Source organism: Pipistrellus hanaki (assembly GCF_964339955.1).
Source record: "Pipistrellus hanaki genome assembly, chromosome: 11".
Classification (NCBI taxonomy): Eukaryota; Metazoa; Chordata; class Mammalia; order Chiroptera; family Vespertilionidae; genus Pipistrellus; species Pipistrellus hanaki.
The window spans coordinates 37,539,583-37,565,358 of NC_140513.1; the positions used below are offsets into that span (position 1 = coordinate 37,539,583).

A 25,776-nucleotide genomic window follows, 5' to 3' on the forward strand; every position below is an offset into this window, starting at 1 on the left:
AGGGGAAATTTTACTGCGGTATGTAATGAAGTTTGGATGGAGGAAGGCCAGTTCCCAACTTCCAATTTTAACCCAGCTGGAAGCTTTAAAACATGTTTTATTCCTAAATTGTACCTGCTTAATGACAAAATAATATATACTTTTTTTCTTCCTGGTTTTAAATGAAGAAACTTGGAACAAAGGGAGTTTTAAATGCATTTTGTAAGGTGGAAATGAGGTTCTTATTCCTTTTTAAATAATAGGTGTTTCCTTCAAAAATGAAGGGCTCGAACGCTGAGAAAGCATCAAAGGAAAGAGAAGCAGAAAAGAAATGCATTAAATGTATCCTGCAGACAACAGGGAGCCAGTCTGCCTTCCACCTTGCTGGATCACTTATGATTGCCTCATCTCTGCAAGCCTGATCAGAGATGATTGAGAGGAAATGGTGCTTCTGGTTTCTTAGGTGAAAAATTAAAGAACTGGACTTAGGTACGTGATACCTGTAAGGACCTTCCCTGTCCCATAATGCTGCACCTCTAGATCTCAGTAGAATTAGAGATTGCCAGAATGCAGGATAATGAGAAGCCTCGCAGGTCTGGCAGAAGCATAAACAAGAGAAAAATACCCACCTGAATGTGCAAATCGCGGGTCTTCGCGATGTTTCCAAGTTCGGCCAGCATCGTCTCAGAGCAGGAAAGGGCAAAACGTGGTGTCACTATGGGCTTCACTCTAGAATACTGGAAATAGTAAAACCAGTGGATAAGGGAACTGTTGATACCCTGAATGTGTAGCATGCCATGAATGCATATCTTACATCTGGGTAATTTTATGTCTTGATATATGGGGACAGTCCTCCTTTCTAGGAGTGGGTGGAAGTGCTGGGTTTCATGGAAATGGCTCATGGCTGAGGACAAAGCAGAGTATATTCTGTAGCACCACGTTCGATGGAAGGAGAGGTTGTCCCAAATATTAGCCACCCCTGCTCCACATCCACAGCAAGACTCTGCCGAGGCCTGCACTGGTGGCCTCCATCAAGAGAAATGAGAGGCAGCAGGAGGACTTCTAAAGGAGAGATCTGGGAGACTAGAAGGGAGGCAGTGGCCTATTCCCCTTTCTATGTGCTGGCCATGGCATCCCCAAGGACTGTTCCTCAGCAGGACTGGCTTTGATGTCACCTGAAGTGAGGGTTTGAGCGGAAAGAACTTATGGAGAGATGGAGAGAATAAGGGCCCACAAGACACCTAAGTCTCCCAAGATTAGATGGGAAGAAATTCTGAGCTTCCCTGTCGTTTCCAATCAGACCTCAAAAGATGGGAAGGGAAGGGTCTGGCAATTAAAGCGATGGCACCAGGGAACCACAGCCTGCTAGAGATGGGGCAGAAAGCAGCACTGCCTCCCTAGGCTCACCAACACCAGGTCCTGCAAAGGGGAGTGCCTGGCTGAGTGCCCGCAGGCCATGTGACATGCCACACATACATATGTGGACCAAGGCAGCCTGTGGCAGGGGCATCTGGGCTGGACACCACCTGTGTTTCAGATCAGATCCAATAGGCCACCGCCATTATCAGCACAGCCAGCACACATCAGGCTTCAATTTCCAGTTGCTACCAATCTGTCCACAGCCATGGAGCCTACCCTCACCTTCCCACAGATTAGCCCCGTGAAATTAGACGGTCCCAAAGTAGAGGAAGAGAAAACCACCAGGAAAGAAAAAAAAAAAAATGCTTGAGCCGAGTTGACAGGTCCTCTGTGAAAACAACTCGAGGCTCTAGGAAAATACTTCTGCATGCATGGGGAGAAGCCAAATGCACCCAGACCATTCTCTGCCAAGCAACTTAATAACCAATCCTACGACTAAGACAAAGGCAATCAAAAAAACGAGCTGGAAACAAGTTGACTTACGTTCTTTCGGAGCATTTCTAACACGAATCTGAAATAAGTCAACAAATGGGAAGTTAGGAGATTTAGGCATTTTAAAAAAAAATTCTTTTTAAAGATGTGAACACGAAATTTCCATGACCTATTTCCCATGCAAACACTCTAACACTGCACATGTTTCACCACACTAATTAATGATGCAAAAGCAGTAATTACTCTGCTTTCTCGTTTGCAGAGATGGAGTGCAAAATCACAGAGAAATGCAATGCTGTCGTCTAACGTCATCTGGGCTGGTCATGAGTAGTCCCACAGCACTCAAGCCATTCTACCAGCGTAAGTTCCGGTTTGGGGAATATTGCAAAATGTGATGTTCCAGGGATGTTAGAATCCCTAAATGGGACTGGAGATATTTAGAAACTATGGGGCTCTCCACTCCCAATTTCCCTACAGTAGAAGCTACTTGTTCACACAATGTCACCCTTTATTTCCACTGGGATTCTGGAGTAAGGTAGAAGGCAAAGGGTGTGAAACGGTGGTGATGGGGTTGGCGATCTTACCAATTGTATGTGCAGGGATGGTGGTATCTGCATGACCCATAAAATGATTAATTCTGCCCTGGCTGGGAATATTTATTAGCTAGGCTTCCTGTCTTCTGGAAGTCCTTTTCCCTTTGTTTCAGAATAAAATGTGAATTCGGGTTTACAGTGACCACAAACACACAGTCACAGAAAAGTTGAGCTGACAGCCAATGCTAAGGCGAAGGTGCAAGCTTCCTTTTCTCTGGGGCAGTTGGCGGCTCCTGAGCCTCCCTTTTCAGAGGTAAAGGAGGTCTGGGGAAATCAAGAAAAGTGGGACTTCTAAAATTTGCATTGGGACATGTTTGGTCTTGGGGAAGATTTAAATCTAAAGAAATTTCTTCTATGTTGGGTGTTGGGTGTCATACAGCACAATTCCTTGTCAAATCACCAAGGCACCATGAAAAAGCCATTAAAGAAATGCAGAAAAAGTACTTATAGGATCAGTAGGATATGCCAATGTAAGATAAAGAGTTCAAACCCGTGTTGCTCAAGAGTCAACTGTAGCTTAAAGAGGTCACACACACACTTAAAGCAAGTCCAACCTATAGGAGAAGACCAGATCTATAATAAAGGAGAGGGAGAGTGTAAATCATTCACTTCAAAAAAAGAACCCCTCATTTTACAAAGGGGCTTATCCTAGCACTCCTATAACAAGTTCCCACCCAGCTAGCATGGCTCAGTGGTTGAGCGTTGACCTATGAACCAGGAGGTCATGGTTCAATTCCCAGACAGGGCACAGTCCTGGGTTGCACACTCGGATTCTTCAGGAGGCAGACAACCAATGATTCTCTCTCATCACCGCTGTTCCTATCCCTCCTTTCCTCTCTGAAATCAATAAAAATATATTTTTAAAAAAATACACACACAAGTCCCAAGAATTTGGTATACAAAAATAGTATGGAATGCAATTTATTTTTTTAGGACCAGATCAATTTCATAAAGTTGGGCAAACCCACGCTGGAACATGTGCACATCCTGCCTGGTTCAGAGAGGTTTGCTCTCTCCATCTCCGACTTCATCATGCAGCAGAAGGACCGCTCACAAGACAAATCGAGATGAACATACCTCTCTGTTTCCTCGATTGATTCCTCAGTGGTTTCCTTGTATTCTGGGACACTGTCATTCATATCCATGCAGACTTTGCCCACAAATGCCCGCTGCCCAAATTTATCTGTGAGGCACACAGAAAAAAAGAACCTCAGGTCATGTGTCTTTCCCACATAGCACCTTCTCTGAGCCTTTTAAAAACATGTTTACATTAAAATCATTATGAAAACATAGGTGAGAATATGAAAGATTATTGATTAAGAACAATAACAATAACAAAACCCCATTAAGTTCTATAAGTAGTAAATATTCTTCCACCCATTACATCAACCACCCCCTCCCCAACTCCCACTTCTAGGCTGGCCAGGTAATAATTGGGTGTTTTTACTTATTACTCAGTTTTTTTTCTTTGCTTATACAGTTTGTCTATATTTTTACTCAAATCCTAACTATCCTTGTACCCATTTTATTGCCTGGAAAAGAGAGGGCAGCCTCAGACCTGGTGTAACACTATTCGACCTTGCCACCTAGCTTCTTCTCTCTTCCTTCTCTTTTTTCCAGGCTCCCAATCTCCCTCTGTCTTCTACTCTACCACTGTCCTGGGGACTGAATTCTTCTTATGCTCTCCCTCTGTTTTACAGAAAAAGCAGCAGTGTCTAAGGAAAGGGCACTGGAGTTAGACAGAATTGGTTAGATTTGACTCCTTATTCCAAGATAGTGGATATTATTTGCTTAAGGTCTAAACCTATATGTGTACAGTGTTCCACACTATGTGCAGGGTTAGAAGGCATATACCTAGTTATATATATATAGTGCCTGGCACATGCTTAGAAAAGATATTGCCACTATTTTTAACTGTAGCTTTGCCAATATTATTATCTGTAAAATCTTATTTAGTCCTACCAGCAGCTCTCAACACTAAAGAACCTAGTCTAGTTAGAGGTTTTAGGAAGTCTATTTCAGCTAGGAAGTTGACATTGGGAAATGTTAATTTTTCTTACAATGTTTCCACCTGTCATAAGAATCTTACAGAAATCTTTCTGCCTTTCTGTTTCCCTATAATTCACTTTAATAACTGGCCATTAGATTATTCTTTCTTAAAACAGTGCCTTGATCACATACCTCACCTGGCATCAAAATCTTTTTTGATTTTTTGATGCATATTCAAATCCTTCCACAGTCTGAGTCATCCCATTCACCCAACACCCTCTACCACGGACCTCCCAGCCCTCATGTAATGAATTCCGTCCTCCAGTTCAGCTACTCTGTTCCATGCTTCCAGTGTCACTATACACATTCCTGCCTTTGTTCATGTCATTTTCCCTGTCTGAAGGACATTTTCTCTTTCTCTATCTTATTTTTCTTTAAAGCCAAGACTTCCATGAAGTCTTCCCGGATGTTCCAGTTCTGGATTCTCTCTGTCTTCTCCAAAAATGGCAATAGTTGTTTTCAGCATCATCTTTTAGACCACATGTGTCAAACATAAGGCCCGCGGGCCAAATCCAGCCCGCCAGGCCTTGCAATGTGGCCCGAACCGCGCTGTCATCACTGCACTCCGCTGTCAGTTTATGACATTGTCAGTTTATGACTGTTCAGTAAACCATTTGGCCCGCGATTTAGGCTGGATTTTAGATTTTGGCCCCTTCTCTGATTGAGTTCGACACCCCTATTTTAGACCATTGACATCAATGACCTAGTCTGCAAGCAGTAGCATCAGCAGATCAGCCGACACCATTTACTAGCACCTGTTATGTGCTGGGCACTGTGATGGATACAAGTTTCAGAATCATCGACCTAAATCAAGTTTCCTCTCTCCTTACTAGCTATGTGAGTTGGGCATTTTTATAGCCTCTCTGAGCATCGGTTTATCCATCTGCAACATGGGGACATAATAACTACTTTGGAAGGCTGTCTGCAACTGAGCTGACATAATCCATTTAGAGTGTTTTTGCACAATCCAGGCAGCTTAATAAGAACACTACAGCTTGGCTAGCATGGCTTAGTGGTTGAGCGTCAATCTATGAACCAGGAGATCATGGTTCAATTTCTAGTCAGGGAACATGCCTGGGTTGCAAGCTTGAGCCCCAGTGTGAAGTGTGGAGGAGGCAGCCAATCAATGGTGTGCTCTCATCATCTCTCTCTCTCTCTCTCTCTCTCTCTCTCTCTCTCTCTCTCTCTCCCTAACTCTCTGAAATCAATAAAAGATATTTTTTAAAGTTCACTACATCTGTCCCTAAAGTTACTAATCAATGTGTGTAGTTATTCATCAATTATTAGTCCTATCTGGCTCTTTTGTTCCCAGCAATTTGCACAGTGCCCTAAGTCTAACCAATTGCCAAGATATATGTCTGTTGATTATAATAAACTGTTGCCATTACTAGAATTAATAAACCTGTTCCCAAAAGCCCTAACATAATACACAAAATTCAGACCTATACACATCATTCTGGAACCAAAAACCATAAGTGAATAATCAAATTACCTAAACAATAAAAAACATCCAGGGGCCACAGTAATACAAAGACACCTAATTGTTTGCAAGGAATACAATGTCAAATTTCAGTAATTAAAAGGCAAGATTGCACACAAGTTTAACTCCCTGCCAGACATGGTCTGGCTGGCTTTGCAGGATGTGCCCACAAAGTGTGCCTTCATTTTCTCACCTGTAATTTCCGCAAGGAGCAGTGATGAGTCAGTGTAAATTGTTGTAAAGTAACAAGCTGTGGTTGTTCCATTCTTCAGTGTTCTCCTCTAAAAATACACCACAAAAACCATAAGTCGCATGTGCCAAGAAAGTCACATGGCATATACAGATGAAAGTAAAATTCTAAGTCCCAATTTTAAAATGTTTTTATTTAAAGATATACCACCTTGATATGAAATACAGTTCAGATAAATGGCAAATGTACTAATTTTCCAAAAGTGTGAGCTGGATGAGAACTTGATATTTTTGATTTTCTTGATTCATATAGTTCTGTGTTGCAGAATTCATTAAATAAGATGCTAATTAATTCCTTATCTTTTAGGTTTGGCTGAGCATATGCAAACTTATTGCATCTGGGAGTGAATAAAGGATTTTTTTGGTCTATTACAGGATAAAATAATTTAGCCAGACTTCTTGTTCAAGCTGGCAGATTGGTCACATACATATCTCTCTTCCTTAGCAAATTTCCACTAAAATAACAATAAAAGAGTACAAAATGTATTCACCATCAAGAGGAACATAAGAAGAGACATGAACAGAAAAAACAACAGCATTTCAACATCTCTTTGGAACACAAAGAATATGGAAAAGAACCTGAAAGCAACTGAGAGAGAGAGAGAGAGAGAGAGAGAGAGAGAGAGAGAGAGAGAGAGAGAGAGAGAGAGAGAGAGAGAGAGAGAGTTGTTAACAGGGAGTTGGCTCCAAGTACGTCTACAGAAAACCAAGCCCTGACAAAACGTTTCTTCTTCCTGTTGAAATCAGCCAATCACCCCTAACCTGCTCCTTGCAGGAGAGATTTACTCTTTGTAGAAATTGAGTAGTATTTGGAATATGTAAGCCTCAAAGGACAAGGCAAGGCACAGTCTGAAAAGAAGAGGTTGAAGAGAAAATCTGGCTGATCTCCAGGGGCCCTCAGTCAGCTTGCTAGAATGCCACACATATTACTACCACCACTCCTGGCAAGACTGAAGGACTCTTCCCTAGTGAAGATGAGTGGCTCTACAAGAAAGATGTCCTCACAATAACATATGGGGCCCACAATTGAAAAGGCTATTTACTTCTTTCACTGTTCATCTTAACATGAAGTTCACTAGTCAACAAGAGCTATCTCCACCCAGAAAGTATGGCCCAGATGGCATGGCTCAGTGGTTGAGTGGCAACTTATGAACCAGGAGGTCATGGTTCAATTCCCATTCAGGGCACATGCTCAAGTTGTGGGCTCCATTCTCAGTAGCAGCTTGCAGGAGGCAGCCAATAATGATTCTCTCCCACCATGATGTTTCTATCTCCCTCTCCTTTCCTCTCTGAAATCAATAAAAGTGACCATTGCACCTGAAACAATCGAACAGATGACCAAACAGGCTGTGTGGGTTAGTGAGGGGAGACCAAATGACCGAACAGTAGGCTGCATGGGGCAACCAGGCCAGCAAAGGGGGCAGTTGGGGATAACCAGTCTGGCGGGGGTGGCGGAGAGTGAGGGATGGCCAGGCTAGCAGGGGTGGGAGACAGTTGGGGGTGACCATGCCGGCAGGGGGTGCAGTAATGGGTGACCAGGCCAGCAGGGAGGGCACTAAGGAGTGACCGGGCCAGTGGGGGGGCACTAAGGGGTGACTAGGCCGGTGTGTGTGGAGGGGCAGTTGGGAGTGACTACGCCTGCAGGGGGAGAAATTGGGGTGCCCAGGACAGCAGGGGGGCAGTTAGGTGCAATCAGGAAGCCAGGCAGGTGAGCAGTGGTCCTGATTATGAGGAGGTCCCGGATTGGAAAGGGTGCAGGGTAGGCTGAGGAGACCCCCCCCCCAACCCATGTACCGGGCCTCTAGTTTAAAAATAAGTAAAAATATAAATAAATGTGAATGTATTTTCAAAGTTTAACAGACTCTGGAGGAGAGCTGCTATGAAAAGGAGAAAGGGGAGAGAAAATCTGGAAAAAATAATGGAGGAAACAGCATCAGAAGGAAGCCTGATTAAAAACAAAAACAAAACAAAACTATGATTACTATCTGAAAGAATTAAGAAGATAATTGCATCTACAAGACAAGAACAGAATGCTATGAAAATCAAAGAATAAGTACTCTCCAAAAGTAAACATTTTATGAGTAAAATTTGGAAGTCAATAGAAGATTGTAGGGTAAATTAAAAGAAAACCCCTCAGGGGAAAAAAAATACTTTGAACTTAAATAATAAGGAAGAACATACCCTATATCTTAAACAGAAGTCTCTATTCTGAGTCAGCCAAATGTTGAGGAAAGCAAATGAGAGCCCAGTGACATCGTTGGTTAGTCCCACTGGTGAAGAGAATTTGAAAAGCTGGATTTTTTTAATGTCAATCTTTTCAAATTTTAAGACACTTTGCATATGAATAAAATACATCTGGCTGCTAATAGAGCCCATCAGCTAAAGATGAGGATGAGCTCTCTATCAGAATCACAAGTCCAGGGGAAAAGCTAGTACCAGACAGAGACATTGAATCCAACCTTCAGCAACTCTGAAAGTGTCTGGATTCAGTGCACTCAGTAAATATTAACTGAATGAACACCCAAGGAAGCTGAATTACTAAGCAGCAAGAGACATAAAATCAGCTTCCTATATAATAAAAGGCTAATATGCAAATCGTCCCCTTGACTGGGAGTTTGACCAGGGGGGAGTTTCAACCAGCCAACCTCCCATGTTCCTTCTCCCTGGCCATGCATAAATTTGTGCACCAGGCATCTAGTTCTTAGATAAATAGAACAGGGCCTGGTGTCCTTGCAAGAGGACAGGCTATAATAACAGCAGAATGAATGAATGACTTGCAAAATTAGACCCCATGTTCTTTAAGAATGTAATACAAAAGCATATATAGAAGCTTTAACATTTTTTTTCTATTAGGGATTACCAAAAACAAAGAGTGGATTGCAGGGAAGAATATATTCAGAGAGAAAGAGAGAGAAATAAATTTTCCAAATTAGAAAAAAGACAGTAGTTCTCACATTGAATAAATTATGTATGAAAGAGAATGAACTGAAAAAAAAAAATCTATAAGTGAAATTTCAGAACATCCTGAAGGCCAGCAAATTAGCCAGAATAGAAAGATAATAAGATTGACATCAGCATATTAGATGTTGATGGAAAAATTATTTCAGGTAGAATTCTCTCTACAGCAAAAGTGCATCATCATTCAGAAGAAAGTAAAACCATTTTTGGTAATTCAAGGAGTTGGAATGTTTATCACCCACTTTACTGAAAAGGGATTCCAAAAAAATAAAAAAAAATTAATCCAAAAGAGGCCGAAACCGGTTTGGCTCAATGGATAGAGCATCAGCTTGGGGACTGAGGGGTCCCGGGTTCGATTCCGGTCAAGGGCATGTACCTTGGTTACAGGCATATCCCCAGTAGGGGGTGTGCAAGAGGCAGCTGATCAATGACTTTCTCATCGATGTTTCTAACTCTCTCTCTCCCTTCCTCTCTGTACAAAATCAATAAAATATATTTTAAAAAAAGAAAAAGAAAAAAAAAGAAAAGACAGGGAATCCAAATAGAAAAAAAGAAAGAAAAAAAAGTAAAGTTCATTTTTAAATTAAGTGCTGATGTTGAAAAATAATAAAATGGAATTAAATTAAGATAAAATTTAAAATAGCAAATCTGAAAGTTAAAACTTATTTTAAATTAAGTGCACATGGTAAAAAATAAACTGGAACAAAAATCTCAGGTGATATATTACAGAACATGGTGAGGAGGGTATAACATGAAGAAGGGAAGGGTATGTAAGATTCTTGCCTTGTATGAAGGAAAATGCTAGAAGTCTTGTTTAACATTTTTAACAACTTAGTTCAATAAAGATGTAAAAAATGTCATGCCAACAGAGAAAACACAATCTTAAAAAAAAAATGTACAGATAACTATAAAAATTAACCTTTTGTTGGGTCATAAACAAAATGAATCACTTTTCAAGAAAAATAATCATACAAATTATATTAATTATATTCGCTTGTCAGAGTAACGTGAAACTCAAAATTAAAACAGAAGTATTAGCAAACATTTTCTAAATTCTCAAAATTTTAATCACTTTTCTAAAATCTGGACTTGAAGATGGAATCACAGTGGAAATTTTCAGTTATTTAGCAATGAGAACAATGTAAATATTACCTATGGATATAAAAATAAAAAAAAAACCACAAGAAAAAAAACAAAAAACAACTCTATGGTGCAAAACTCTGTGGTCTTGATTGCCAATTTGTTTAAGTATAGATCTAGAACTGTTTTCTGAAGGAGAAAATAAAAAGACAAAAATGTCTCGATTCTATTCATGGTACTGCCTTAGCACCCTTATACATTGCCATGGGCAGTCTTCAGCGTAAGGACAGGCTCTAGTTAACAAACCTGAACTTTCTTAGCCATAACTTTGGCTCATGCAATTCTCAAAGTGTGTGGGCCTGCTCATAATCAGAAATATTGGATGTGTGAACTGCAAATACCTGTTGAGAATAATACCTATCTTGTACTCACTGGCATCAAATTCTTACTCAAATCTCTGATTTAAGAAATAAGTCTATGGCCATACCACCCTGAACATGCCCAATCTTGTCTGATTTAAGAAATAAAATTTATGGAGTATGGCCTAAAAATAGATTTTCTAGATACTCCCTCCAAACATAAAGATGTACATATCTGGATTTTTTTTTAATACTATAGTACCTTGACAGTATATATTTTGACATCAGAGCATGTAACTATATTGGAATATTTCTCTTAAATTTCAGTATGATAAATAGATATGTTTTTTTTTAATCATACAGTGTAAAATTCAAAATTGATTTTTCTCTCTGGGTTACCTAGACATTTAAAGCCAAATTTGTGACAAACTCTAACAAATGCATGGATCCCCATGGCATACATTTACCTCTTGGTTTTATTTTATTTTTCCTCTTCCCTTTTTTCCTTTGCCAAGCTTTGGTGACTCATTTTCTCCTGTTGGATACTATGCAATTTTAAGATATCTCAAACCCTTTTTAGAACAATGCAAGGCAAAAATAAATTTTGAAAATAAAAAGCTTTGGTGTGGTTAGCACAATTCATTGGCACAATACAGCTCCAAAGACAGATTTAGTCCTCAGTTTTTCCTAGTGTCAGGAGGATGCATGCTAAATATGAAAACCCACAATTACACTGAATTTATAATGAAGTGAGGCAGGTGTATAAATGATAGCACTTACTTTATTCTTCAAAGCTTGAGTGACACAAAACCAGGAAACTGGCAGGATAACTGGGTGATATATAAGGCTTACAATATTGCCATCAACACATAGCCATCAATTTAGGAGAAAATCCAGCAAAAATGCAGGATTATTCAGACTATGTGTACTGAATGATAAGAGGCAGTGGTCAGATAAGGAGGTATTTGCAGCTTTATTTCTCAACTGCAGAAGCTGTTTCTGGCTGTTAAGTGGGTTGGGCATAGGGTTGGGATAGAAAGATGGGAAACGATTTTCTTGGGAGAGTGAAAGGAAGGGTATTTTTGGAGTCTGCCGTGGGCACACACAACAGCTACTGTTCAATGACTGAACTAGCCCCATAGTTCCCTCTAGTGGTGCTAATGCTCATCACAATCCCATATGCCCAGGAGGAAAGGGACCATCCTATTTTTCCTCTTTGCAAAGTTACTAAAATAGCATGACACCCTTCTAACTGCAGTTTAAATTTTTAATTTTTAATTTTTAATTGCCTTGGGTATTTTTAAAGCAAACACATAGAATGCTTTCCATATGTCAGGTACTATTTTAAGAACCTTACAAATATTAACTGGTTTAATTATCATAACAATCCAGTGAAATAGATTCATTCTCTCCCTCTCTCTCTCTCTCTCTCTCTCTCTCTCTCTCTCTCTCTCTCTCTCTCTCTGACACACACACACACACACACACACACACACACACACAAACACACAGGGAAGATGAGCTGCAGAACTTTCCAAAGGTTACTCAGCTATTCTATAAGGTCTCCAGAACAGTATTGTGAATTAGCAGGAGTAAGGGAACACACATATGCATTCAACCCAACTTTAGTGAATTAACACACAAAAAGTAAAAGATGGAGAGTGATGAGAGCCCATCCAATTGGGGAATCTGGGAATCTGAACTCAAGTCCGCTCTTTGCTAGTAACGAGCTGTGTAGATGAGGTGGCCACAAACTCACTGGGCTGTGAGAGAACTAAAATAAACTTCTGTAACCCATTCTAGCCTTACCTGCCTGTGTTTTATACTTAAGACATACTCCCAAGAAATGGATAGAAACACAGGCGACCAAGCGTCATACCCCAGCACTCACAAGCAGGACACTTACGACAACTTTGGTATATACTTCCTCAGCGAAGTCCAAGTTCTTGAACTTGAGTTCTGTGGGAAACGTGTACTTGGTCAGCCACTGCAGAAGCGGCAGGTCTACGTTACTCCCACTAAAGGAGTACTGAGAGGCATGGATGTGTGTATCCACCAGCCCGGGCATGAAGAACTCACTGGAAAATAAAGGCGAGAGAAGAAAGAATTTAATAGCATCTTTTGTCATTTTCCATACGTTTAAATCATGTTTTCTCTTGGCCATCATTGAACTGTTCACCGCACATTCATTTAGAGCTGATGCAAACGGATGACTAAATTCATCGAGAATTTAGAGATCAGGACAGAAAAGCGAAGCTCTGCTAGGAGAGAGCTAGCTCCTACGTTGTAATGACTGGTGTGAGGTTCATCACAGATGATGAAGGGAAGAAGAAGCCGAGGGGAGGGCCATGAACTCAGAGAACAGGTGCCAGAGAGACTGCTGGGCAGATGGAGAGGTTGCTTTGAAAATATTGGTAGTGAATGTTGGAATGGTAAGTTGGGGGAGGAGAGAGAGGGCCGCATTTTGTTTTCCATTAAGAGAAGCCCAAGCATGCTCTGATGGTAGCAGAGATAAAAGAAGTAAAGGAGATAATTCAGGGTGCAAAGTCTTCTGAGGCGACAGAAGACCCGTGATTTATTGCATCAGAAATGTGATTTTCAGCCAAAACCGGTTTGGCTCAGGGGATAGAGCGTCGGTCTGCGCACTAAAAGGTCCCAGGTTCGATTCCGGTCAAGAGCATGCATGCACATTGGTTGCGGGCACATCCCACGTAGGGGTTGTGCAGCAGGCAGCTGATCGATGTTTCTCTCTCATCGATGTTTCTAATTCTCTATCCCTCTCCCTTCCTCTCTGTAAAAAAATCAATAAAATATATATATATTTTTTAAAAGAAAGAAATGTGATTTTCATCCAGAAAAGCTAACAATCCTTTTTAGGAAACAGGAAGCATTGTGGAAGGCTTAGTAATAGAAGCATTCACATAATCAGGGTCTACTCCGGGACTTATATTATAGATATTTGTATGTGCTAGGATGTGGTATGTTGAGATTAGAGGTCACAGAGCTCCAAAGGAAGCTCAGAGATGCCAAGATCATTTTTTTAAAAATTTTTTTTATTAAATTATTATCTTTGTACATATACCATTGCCGCCCCCTCCCATACATGCCCTCCCTCCCCAGAGTTTTGTGTCCATTGGTTGTACTTATATGCATGTATACAAGTCCTTCGATTGATCTCTTATCTCCCCCAGATCTCCCTAACCTCCCCGCTGTAATTTGACAGTCTGCTTGTTGCTTTACTGTCTCTATAGCTATCTTTTGGTTCTTCAGTTTATAATGTTCTTTATCATCCATAAATAAGTGAGGTCATGTGGTGTTTCTCTTTCATTGACTGGCTTATTTCACTCAGCATGATGTTCTCCAATTCCATCCAGGTTGCTGCAAATGATGAGAATTTCTTCTTTTTTATGGTAGCATAATAATCCATTGTGTAGATAGATGTACCATAGTTTTCTGATCCAATCATCTGCTGATGGGCACCTAGGCTGTTTCCAAATCCTAGCTATTGTAAATTGTGCTGCTATGAACATAGGGGTGCATATATCCTTTCTGATTGGTGTTTCTAGCTTCTTGGTATATATTCCTAGGAGTGGGATTACTGGGTTAAATGGGAGTTCCATTTTCAGTTTTTTGAGGAAGCTCCATACTGTTCACAGTGGCTGCACCAGTCTACATTCCCACCAGCAGTGAACGAGGGTTCCTTTTTCTTCGCAACCTCACCAACACTTGTCGTTTGTTGATTTGTTGATGTTGGCCATTCTGACAGATGTGAGATGGTACGGCTTGTTGTTTTGATTTGCATCTCTCTGATAATTAGTGACTTTGAGCATGTTTTCATGTGCCTCTAGGCCTTCTTTCTGTCTTCTTTTGAGAAGATTCTATTTAGATCCATTGCCCATTTTTTAAATTGGGTCATTTATCTTCCTTTTATTAAGTGTATAAGCTGTCTGTAGATGTTGGAGATTAAACCTTTACCAGTGATAACATTTGCAAATATGTTCTCCCATACAGTGGGCTTTCTTGTTGTTTTGTTGATGGTTTCTTTTGCTGTAAAAAAGCTTATTATTTTGATGTAGTCCCATTTGTTTATTTTCGCTTTAGCTTCCATTGCCCTAGGGGCAGTATCAGTGAAGAAGTTCTTTTGGCATATGTCTGAGATTTTGCTGCCTGTGGATGCCTCTAGTATTTTTATGGTTTCCCGTCTTATGTTTAAGTCCTGTATTCATTTTGAATTTATTTTTGTGTATGGTGTAAGTTGGTGATCTGGTTTCATTCTTTTGCATGTATCTGTCCAATTTTCCCAACACCATTTATTGAAGAGACTGTCTTGACTCCATTGTATGTTCGTGCCTCCTTTCTCAAACATTAACTGAGTATAATGATTTGGGTTGATATCTGGGTTCTCGATTCTATTCCATTGATCTATATGTCTGTTCTTGTGCCAGTACCAGGCTATTTTGAGAACAGTGGCTTTGTAATACAGCTTGAAATCTGGTATTGAGGTCCCTCCTGCTTTACTCTTTTTTCTCAGGATTGCTGTGGCTATTCGGGGTCTTTTGTTGTTCAAATGAACTTTTGGAGAGTTTTTTCTAGGTCAGTGAAATATGCCCTTGGTATTTTAATGGGGAGTGCATCGAACCTATAGATTGCTTTGCAAAGTATGGACATTTTGATGATGTTAATTCTACCAACCCATGAACATGGTATGTTCTTCCATCTGTTTACATCTTCCTCTATCTCTTTTTTCAGTGTCGTGTAGTTTTCCGTGTATAGGTCTTTTACCTCCTTAGTTAAGTTTATTCCTAAGTATCTTAATTTTTTTGGTGAGATGGTAAATGGGATTGCTTTTTTAGTCTCTTTTTCCATAAGTTCACTATTGGTGTGTAGAAATGCCATAGATTTCTTGGCATTAATTTTGTATCCTACTACATTGCCAAATTCATTTAAGTCTATTAGTTTTATTATGGAGTCTTTTGGATTTTTTATGTACAATATTATGTCATCTGTAAATAAGGATAACTTTACTTCTTCTTTTCCAATTTGGATGCCTTTTATTTTCTCTTCTTGTCTAATTGCAATGGCTAGTACTTCCAGTACTATGTCAAACAGGAGTGGTGAGAGTGGACATCCCTGTCTTGTTCCTGTTCTTAGAGGGAATGGTTTTAGTTTTTGCCCATTGAGTATGATGTTAGCTGTGGGTTTATCATATATAGCTTTTATTATGTTGAGGTATGATCCTTGTACTCCCACCTTGTTGAAAGTTTTTATCAGGAAAGGGTGTTGGATTTTATCAAATGCTTTTTCTGCATCAATTGATATGACTATATGATTTTTATCTTTCAATTTGTTCATGTTTATTGATTTGTGGATATTGTACCATCCTTGCATTCCCAGAATAAATCCTACTTGATCGTGGTGTATGATCTTTCTGATGTTCTGCTGGAGCCGATTTGCTAGAATTTTGTTGAGGATTTTGGCATCTAAGTTCATGAGGGATATTGACCTGTAATTGTTTTTCATTGAGTTGTCTTTATCTGGTTTTTGTATTAGGGTGATGCTGGCTTCATAGAAGGAGTTTGGAAGTGTTCCTTCCTCTTGAATTTTTTGGAATAGTCTGAGGAGGATAGGTTTTAGTTCTTCCTTGAATGTTTGGTAAAACTCTCCTGTGAAGCCATCTGGCCCTGGGCTTTTGTTTGCTGGAAGTTTTTTGATGACTGTTTCAATTTCTTCCCAAGTCACTGGTCTATTGAGGTTCTCAGATTCTTCCTGATTGAGTTTTGGAAGGTTGTATTTTTCTAGGAATCTGTCCATTTCCTCCAGGTTGTCCAGTTTGTTGGAATAGAGTTGTTCGTAGTATTTTGTTACAATCCTTTGTATTTCGGCGGGGTCTGTTGTTATTTCACCTCTTTCATTTCTGATTTTGTTTATTTGGGTCCTCTCTCTTTGTTTTTTGGTTAGCCTGGCTAGAGGTTCATCAATCTTGTTTATCCTTTCAAAGAACCAGCTCTTGGTTTTGTTGATCTTATGTATTGTTTTTTTGGTCTCTATGTCGTTTATCTCTGCTCTAATTTTTATTATTTCCTTCCTTCCACTTACACTGGGCTTTTCTTGTTGCTCTTTTTATTTAAACTCTTTCAGTTGTAGAGTTAGGTAATTTGTTACCATTTTTTCTTGTTTTTTGCAATAGGCTTGTAGAGATATGAACTTCCCTCTCAAAACTGCTTTTGCTGTGTCCCATAGATTTTGGATTGTTGTGTTTTCATTGTCATTTGTTGCCAGGATGTTTTTAATTTCTTCCTTGATTTCTCTAGTAACCCAGTCCTTGTTTAATAGCATGCTCTTTAATCTCCATGTGTTTGATTTCTTTGGATTATTTTTATTGTAGTTAATTTATGCCACTATGATCTGAGAAGATGCTTGATGTGATTTCTATCTTCTTGAATTTGAAGAGACTTTGCCTATGTCCCAAAATGTGATCTATCTTTGAGAATGTCCCATGTGCACTTGAGAAGAATGTATATTCTGTGGCTTTGGGGTGGAATGTTCTGAAGATGTCGATTAATTCCATCTGGTCTAGTGAGTCATTTAGGATTGATATTTCTTTGGTGATTTTTTGTTTAGATGATTTGTCCAAAGGTGAAAATGGGGTATTAAAATCTCCTACTATGATTGTATTGCTATTAATCTCTCCCTTAATGTCCTCCAGCAGTTTTTTTGTAGTAGTAGTTTTTAGACCATTCTTGGTTTTTGATCAAATAAAACTAGTAATAAACACAGTCAGTCTGTACTCCAGCCCCTAGGTGGCAGTGTTTCTGGATTGATGTCCCCATCTTTTTGGCTGCTCTAGCCTTCTTTTTCTATGGCACTCAATACTGTGCTTTTGTTTTTTGTGTGGTTGTTTTTTGTTTTTTTTGTGTGTGTGTGTGTTTTGCCTCAGAGCTGAATCCTGGATGATTTCTCCCGGCTCTGCTTCTCAGCTTCCAGAAAAGCAGTTTCCCCTGTTTCCCCCTGCTGTCTCTTAGGGCCAGCCAATCTGGGTGATTTCTCCTTTGTAATCAGAAGCAAAGGGTTGCAGGGGAACCAGCCTAGGTGCGTGATGGGCCAGTCTGTGCACACTTACAAACAGACTGCTTTCCAACTCCTATGTTCTCCCTCCGTGTTGGATCAGAATGGGTTGCTCCCTAGAGAACCCCACTATTAGCAACCTTGGGGACCCCCATACACTCTCTCTACAATCATAGTAGGAGATTTCACTATGATCACGCCAGACCCAACAGCAGGGGGATTTTGTGGACACAGATTTCTGGGGTCCCACGCACGCAGGCTTTTGCCTCTGCCTCCTCAGTGGCCACAGCTTCTGCGGCTGCAGCTTTCGCTGTTGGGACACAGACACCCCATGTTATCCCCGGCAAAATCCAACCTTTCTGTGGAATCCGCTTTCCTCATAGGTCGGGGCCCCCACAGTTGTGGTTTCTTCAGGTCTCAGGTAAGATCCCCCGTTGCAGCACTGATGTGGTTGTGAGAGGCAGCACGTACAAGTGTTTACCTGGCCGCCATCTTCCAGGAAGTGCCAAGGTCATTTTTGGACGTGCAGTTTGTTAGTGGTCCAACTGGGATTAGAACACAGTTCTCCACCCCAGACCTTACTTACTGCTGAATCATAGCCATCAAAAGTTAAGCTGCAGGCAAAGCAGAGATGAGGCTTTGAAGGTGGAGCAGAAAAGGTGAAAAGCTCTCCTTTCTTCTTTCCTCTTTTCACTTGACTTAATCACTATCATAATTCCCTTAGAAAATCTCGACTTCCACCAGAAAAGAACATCAATTTCCTACTTCAAACCTGTAGTGCCAGCCAGGCTGTCTCAGAACCGAAGGCAATAGAACAATGTGTGCCCTACATATGCTTATTGAAACATCCACCTGTCTTCTAACCAAGTGGAAAACCTTAATAAAAGCTTTAGAATTAAAACATACGACTGTCTATAAAGGCCTGAGTTACTCAGTCTCTTTGAACAACATTGTTAACCGGCTGTGGGAGCACAGGGCTGTTTGAAAACCACTCTTTTCTTGCACACAAAAAATACAAGGATAGGAAACCAACAACATCCCTGTCTTTATTTAAAATTTTGGCATTTTGTTCATCACCAATTTCTTTGCATTAATTTTGATTTTTAAAAATATTGCATGAAACTGTTATTTATGTTGATTACTGAGTTTTTGCCTACCCCACCCCCCATAAATTCTGTGCCCCGGGTAAGTGCCTCACTCATCTCACCCTAATCTTGGCCCTGCCAACTGCTCTATGGTCCATGGCCACAATCTGAACCACTCCTACCAACGCACTGCTCAGAGTTGCAGTTTAAAAAACTGCAGTTTCATTTAAAAAAATGAAAGTTGCAGTTTTCATTTAAAAAAAACACACACATGCCTGGCTGGCATGGCTCAGCAGTTGAGCAACAACCTAAGAACCTGGAGATCACGGTTCGATTCCCAGTCAGGGCACATGCCTGGGTTGTGGGTTTGATCCCCAAGGTGGGGCGTGCAGATGGCAGCCAATCAATGATTCTCTCCTGTCATTGATGTTTCTGTCTCTCCCTCCCTCTTTATTCCTCTCTAAAATCAATAAAAATATATTTAAAAAATAAAAAATCAAACACATTGTGCTTAGATAGACCTGTTGATACACAGAATCTATGAAACAGAAGATCAGAGAAAGCATCTTCTGTGGTATTTTAATACTGACTTAAAGAAATTCAAAGGCATATATCTTACATGTTTAATATGTAAATCACTTTGCATTTTACATATGATTTTTCTTCAAAGACTTCAGTCTTCCACCAAAGTTTTAACTTTTTTTCTTACCTTACCTCTCATTGGTGTTTTGTGCTTAGAGGTTTCTTTGCACCTTCATTTTTTTTTTTTTTAATGAATTTAATTCCAAAAGCAGCCTCAGAAGGAGGGACAAAAAATGTGATGACCCACAAGTGTGTTTGCCCCCTCCCCATCCTCCAATCACTTCACCATCCTCTCACCTCCTCCCATCCTCCATCTTACCCACTTCCAAGCTTTCTTCTAACCTCTCATTCCCAAGGCACACAAGCCTTGTTCCTCAGCATTTATTCTCATGAAAATCTAGCAACAGGAAGCAGACGGTAACAGTACAAGTCACTGGACTTATCTCCATGCTCACTGGATTCATCTCTATGCCCATTGCCTGCAAGCATGCAGGCCAACAGAAAGGCAGCAGAGAGAGGGAAGGAGGTAGGAGCTGTGAGTATGAATGCAAATGTAACAAAACTTTATGGCCAGGTACCTCCGTCTAGACTGTAGTCAGCCCCTCTGCCTTAAAGCCTTAGGGATAGCACAATTCATAGATCTGCTGCAGGGGACACTGTGACCCAGGACAAGCCTTTCGCTAACAGCCTAGGAATCAAGCTCAGAGAAAGGAAGTGGCTTGCATTACAGTGAACAGCCACAAGCTGTAGCATGAGGATTCACGCCACGTATTCTAATTCCTACTTCAGTGTTCTTCTCATTACATTACTCCAAAGTCACTTCCCAAGTTAAGATGTCTTTAGAATGAAAATGATTTTGATTGACATGGACATGGGAACTTTCACTGACTTTGGAAATATATGTGGCCTGACACAAGACTAAATCGTTGCATTAAAAAAGAAAAAGTATCTCCATTTCCATAAAACAAATCAAGTTGGCTACGTATCATAGAATGTGGGCAATCACAAGAAACACATTTTGAACAAATTACTTAAAACTACTAAAAGTACGTAGCTGAAACCACTTTGGCTCAGTGGATAGAGCGTGGGGCCGGCAGACTGAAAGGTCCCAGGTTCGATTCTGGTCAAGGGCATGTACCTTGATTGCGGGCACATCCCCAGTAGGGGGTGTGCAAGAGGCAGCTGATGGATGATTCTCTCTCGTCGATGTTTCTAACTCTCTATCCCTCTCTCTTCCTCTCTGTAAAAAACCAATAAAATATATATTTTTTAAAAACTACTAAAAATAATTGGAATATGAAATCATAGCTCAAATGCATTTTTAGAGCTAGCCTTACCTAACTAACCATGCTGTCAGAATTATTGCTCCCAAACCTCCCTTCTATCCTCCCAATGATCTCTTTGTTTCCTTTATAGAAGATTCACAAGCCAGCACCACCATGCTTCCATATCTGTGCACTTGTTTGTGTTCTATGTTCTCCTGGGGCTGTAAAGGGCTGTAAACCCTGCGAGGAAAGACTTTAGACCATTTTCACCTTCGAATCCCAGTTCTTGCACATACTCTCAACAAATATGTGCTAAAGAAGTAAAGGAAAGATGACAGCCTCTACCCTGTTTCCCCGAAAATAAGACAGTGTCTTATATTAATTTTTTCTCCCAAAGTTGCGCTAGGTCTTATTTTCAGGGGGTGTCTTATTTTCGGGGAAATACAGTAGTAGTCAAAGCTTCTGTCCCTGTTCTCCATTTACCTCCCCTTCCCACCTCAACCTTTTTTTATTTAAGCAAATAAAAAAGCCTCTTTGTCCATCAAGATCAAGGCAGTTTTCTTATCATTTGAGACGAGTTAATGGCATCCACAAAAGGGAAGAAGTTGGCTATGACTTACTGTGGGTTCAGTTCTCTTATCTCACCCGGCTTGAAGCCCCATTCTTTGGCCAGCTTTTCTTGCTGAGATGCTTCTTCTAAAAACACTATCTTTAAAAGAAAGAAAGGAAAGAATTACAAATTAATGAAACATCATTCATCACTACTAAATATCTAAATCTTTTTTAAAAGAGACTACACTATAGCTGCGTTATTTTATTTTATTTTTTATTGGTTTTTTTTACAGAGAGGAAGAGGGATAGAGAGTTAGAAACATCGATGAGAGAGAATCATCGATCAGCTGCCTCTTGCACATGCCCTACTGGGGATGTGTCCGCAACCAAGAACCAAGGTACATGCCCTTGACCGGAATCCAACCTGGGACCTTTCAGTCCGCAGGCTGATGCTCTATCCACTGAGCCAAACCAGTTTCGGCTATAGCTGAGTTAATTTTGAAAGGTAGTTGATACCAAATAGGCTTTAGTTTACAGGCAAAATGGCAGGTGTTTCCCTTTGCTTGCCCAAAGAAGTAAATTGCATGATATTTCTTCTTCTCTACCATTCTACAGATATGAGTTTGGCTTCAAAATTCTAATTGGGAGATACAGGGTACGAAAAATGGCTAATTGGGCCCTGGCTGGTGTGGTTCCACTGATTGAGTGCCCCCAATGCACCAAAAGTGTCTGGTTCAATTCCTGGTCAGGACACATTGTCAGGTTGTGAGTTTGATTCTAGTTGTAGGCAATAGATCAATGTCTCTCCCTCACATTGACCTCTCTCTCTCTCTCTCTCTCTCTCTCTCTCTCTCTCTCTCTCCCCCCCCACCCCACCCTTTCCTCTCTAAAATCAATAAAAACATTTTTTAAATAGCAAATTGATATTTTTTTCTTTCCCATCCCTGAAAATTATTACAGAAAACAATTGTTTATAGAAGGTATACCTCATTACAGATGACTGAAAGATTTTTGTTAAGATATTGTGGGAAACTAAAGTCCAGAGTACCTTAGTAGCATATCATTGGGCAATTTATTAACACTGAATACAACTGCTCATGATTGCCTGACAATTGAGTCTTAGCAGGAACTAGGTTGTTCTGATACTAGAAGTCTGCTATGTTCTCGTACAGTGTTTGCGACACAGAAAGAGTAATCTTTCCTGTTACACTTATGAGGTCTGAATGGATCTCTTAGTTTCGCAAACAGGAAATAACACCAGCTACTGCGAGGCCTAAATATGAACATTTGAGCAAACAAGTTAGCACATCCTTGGAACATGTTAAATTTTAGAAACATTATACCTACTGTTGGTCATTTTTCAAGTATAGTGTGATTGCTTTCTCTGTAAAAATAGATTGCAAAGCAAGAAAGGACAAAGGACAATGAAACATATATGCAGACAATACCCTGTTTCATTTTTAAATGTAATGTTGTGGGGGGAAAAACAAAACATTTCATGGAGAATGAAATACTAAAAAAAAAAAAAAAAAACACCTATAGATAAAATGCATCTAATTAATTAGAAGAAAGGCAATATACTTAAAAAATAATTGTTTATGGAACTGAAAATAAACTTTCGTATTCATTGAAGATATTCTTTTGTTTTTTAATTAGAATATTTTTAAAAACGAAATGAAGATGTAATGCCTACATATAAGGAAAAGTAATTTGATGATTCAAAAAATATATTAGAATAAATAAATATCAAAGCAGATACATAATTAATGAAAACTGCTAACAAAGAACAGATAATATCTGTGCTAGGTAAAGAGTTCCAGAGCATGGAAAAGAATGGGCCATAAAAACAGAACTTGTTAATATGTTTCAGGACTGATTTAGCATTAAAGCAATCAATCAATAATAAAATATTTGTAAAACACTATATTCCCACATTTAAAAATATATTTGAGGTAAATGTTTTTGAGAAAAAATATAAATTATCAAAATTTGTTCTGGAGAGACAGGAAAACTGAATGTACCACTAGCTTTAGAAAAATCTGAGAAAGTTTTACTAACTCTTTAGGAAATCATATGGTTCAGAACAAAATGCATATATAACTTTAAATTTTCTAGCAGCCATACTAAATATGTGAGACAGAACAGGTAAAATCAGTTTTAATGATATGCTTTATTAAACAACATAGATGGCCATGATAAAAGATTATCATATCAAATTGAAATCAATATAAAAATTATTCATTTTATTTGAGGGAGGGCATTCTGCCTTTAAATTCCCAGATGTATTTTGCATTTAAAGTATATTTCAACTGAGTTGCTAAATTTTCATGAGAAATATTTTATATATTTAGATTTTATATAATTTACAAAAAGTAGACTCACATAAATAGGTTGTTCCAAAAACACTTAAAAGTTTTTCAAAAACTTTTTTACACTTTTTAAATGTAAAATTAAACTAAAAATTAAAATAAATAGAAAAGTTAGTTCATTGGTCTCACTGCAGTATATTAAGCACATTTGCTGCAGTATATTAAGCCAATGCAGTATATTAAGCACATTTCAAGTGCTTAATATACTGCATTGGACAGCACTCAGTCAGAGAATTTCTTAGCCAAGTTCTTTCCAGCCAACAGAGAACAGATAATGTCTGTGCCAGGTAAAGAGCCCCAGAGTGTGGACCTCTAATTTTACAAAGCTAGCATAATCCTCATAACAAAACACGACAAAGCACATGCAACGTATACATATACACATACATACAAAGAGAGTGAAAATTACAAGCCAATGCCATTTGTTATTTAATAATATGGGTGCAAAAATAATCTCAATGATATATTGGCAATAAAAAGCAAAAGTATATTAAAATAATAATTCAGCATGTCTGCAACATATAAGCCTCAATTATTTTGACCAAGCAAGACACATCTTCTATCAAGGTATAACATTTTTTTTTTTTAGTAGTTAGGCAAGAACCCAACTCCTTAAAGACTGCTGCTGGAATAGCCCTATCCGGTTTGGTTCTGTGGATAGAGCTTTGGCCTGTGGACTGAACGGTCCTGGGTTTGATTCCAGCCAAGGGCACATGCCCGGGGTTGTGGGCTCGATCCCCAATAGGAGGCATGCAGGAGGCAGCCAATCAATGTTTCTCTCTCATCAATGATATTTCTCTCTCTCTTTCTAAAAAAAAAAAAAAAAAAAAAAAAAAAAAAAAAAAAAAAGACAGCTGGAATAAACCCACCCACCCTCTTTACTGTTATCTTCAGTTGACACTCAAGCTGGAATTCACCTGCTCCTAGCTTACACACCAGGGATCTTGATCTGTATCATCATTTTCATGAAGGTTCTGTGTTTCTTGTCTCTGACTGAGCTCCCTCCCACCCCCCTCCACTTACCAAAACCCTTCACTGCAACCTCTTGTTACTACCCCTCCATAAGCACCAAACTCCTCTATCCGTTCAGTATGTGCTGATTCCCTCCCTCCTGGTAGCTGGGGCTCTACCCCAAGGTCATGGCTTCCCCTGTGCTTCTCAAATGGCAGGTATTCAGACACCAGGCTCAGGCAATGAGTTTGATGCCTTTGGTGCCCCCCATGGCCATTTCCAAACCATTTTTCCTTCAGCTTCTTGTAAACTGTAGAGGGCCCCCTGGAAATGCACATGGATGACCTTTAAATTAATGTCAGCTGAACTCAAGGCATAGGCAGAGCCACGCCCTGGGAACGTGTTTCCCCAAAATGTTGGAGACAGTTATCAGTACCGATTTCTTATCTTTATCCACGTGCTTGGAATGAGGAACAAATAGGACCTTGATTTATCCAGGTTTTGATATGCTAAATCCCAGGAATGGGGAAATGAATAGGACCTGGGCACACCCACAACTCCTTTGATTCTAAGCTTTTCAGGAAACCTCCTTTTATTCTTTTGGAAATAAATAAATGCGCTGTGTTGTCTGTGGTGGGTGGTTGTATGTCCCTCTATCAGAGTGACAGCCTCCCACCCAGCACCCAGCTTGATGAATCTATTTCTGCCTCTTGGTCTCTTTTTTTCTTTAATTTCTTAATCCCCAGCTCTCCATTCAGGAACCTGTGCTTTTCCGTGTGGGTTGCGGAAAAACAGAGAAACAGCCCCCAAAGTAAACAAAGAAGACTCCTCTAAGACCTGCCCCTTTCAGCTTTCAAAAACATCTTTCCTCTCTTTTTGTTGTTCTCCTTTATCAACCTTTCTCTCAATGTTCAAATCTGTTGATGTCTGCCTCACACTCTTTCTCTCCATTCCACACCCCGCTCTCTCCTCTTTATATCAACCTGGGCAAGCCTTTTGAAACCATGGCCAGCTACTCCCACGAATTCATCTTCAGTCATTTGTTCCTGAACAAATGAAGTTCATGAACTTCACATGATAACTGCTCTACCTCTAAAACTCCCAAATCACAATTTCTTCTTTTACCTATTTGTCATTTCAACTACTCCAACCAATCTTCCATCGTAAAAAGCCCTCCCTTTACTGTCTCCCCTCCACATTTCCTCACTTCATCAGTGGTCTTCTTTCACCATTTTCCTTGTCCAGCTTAGATTTTGCCACTTATTATTTCATACTGCTTATGAACTTTAATTAACCTACAGCTGGCACA

At 39.7% G+C, this 25,776-nt stretch overlaps 1 protein-coding gene across 2 annotated transcripts in view; it reads right to left on the reverse strand.

Moving 5' to 3' along the window:
• The window catches only part of GDA (guanine deaminase), a 69,268-nt gene that overhangs the window by 19,166 nt on the left and 24,326 nt on the right, over nt 1–25,776 (reverse strand). For both annotated transcript variants that reach the window (XM_084899525.1, XM_084899524.1), the window contains exons 2-7: nt 21,216–21,304; nt 12,505–12,676; nt 6,146–6,233; nt 3,501–3,606; nt 1,882–1,909; nt 609–716 (exon numbers count right to left, since the gene is read on the reverse strand). In XM_084899525.1, coding sequence (XP_084755651.1) covers nt 609–716; nt 1,882–1,909; nt 3,501–3,606; nt 6,146–6,233; nt 12,505–12,676; nt 21,216–21,304 — 591 coding nt within the window. The remainder of the gene's footprint in view (nt 1–608; nt 717–1,881; nt 1,910–3,500; nt 3,607–6,145; nt 6,234–12,504; nt 12,677–21,215; nt 21,305–25,776) is intronic.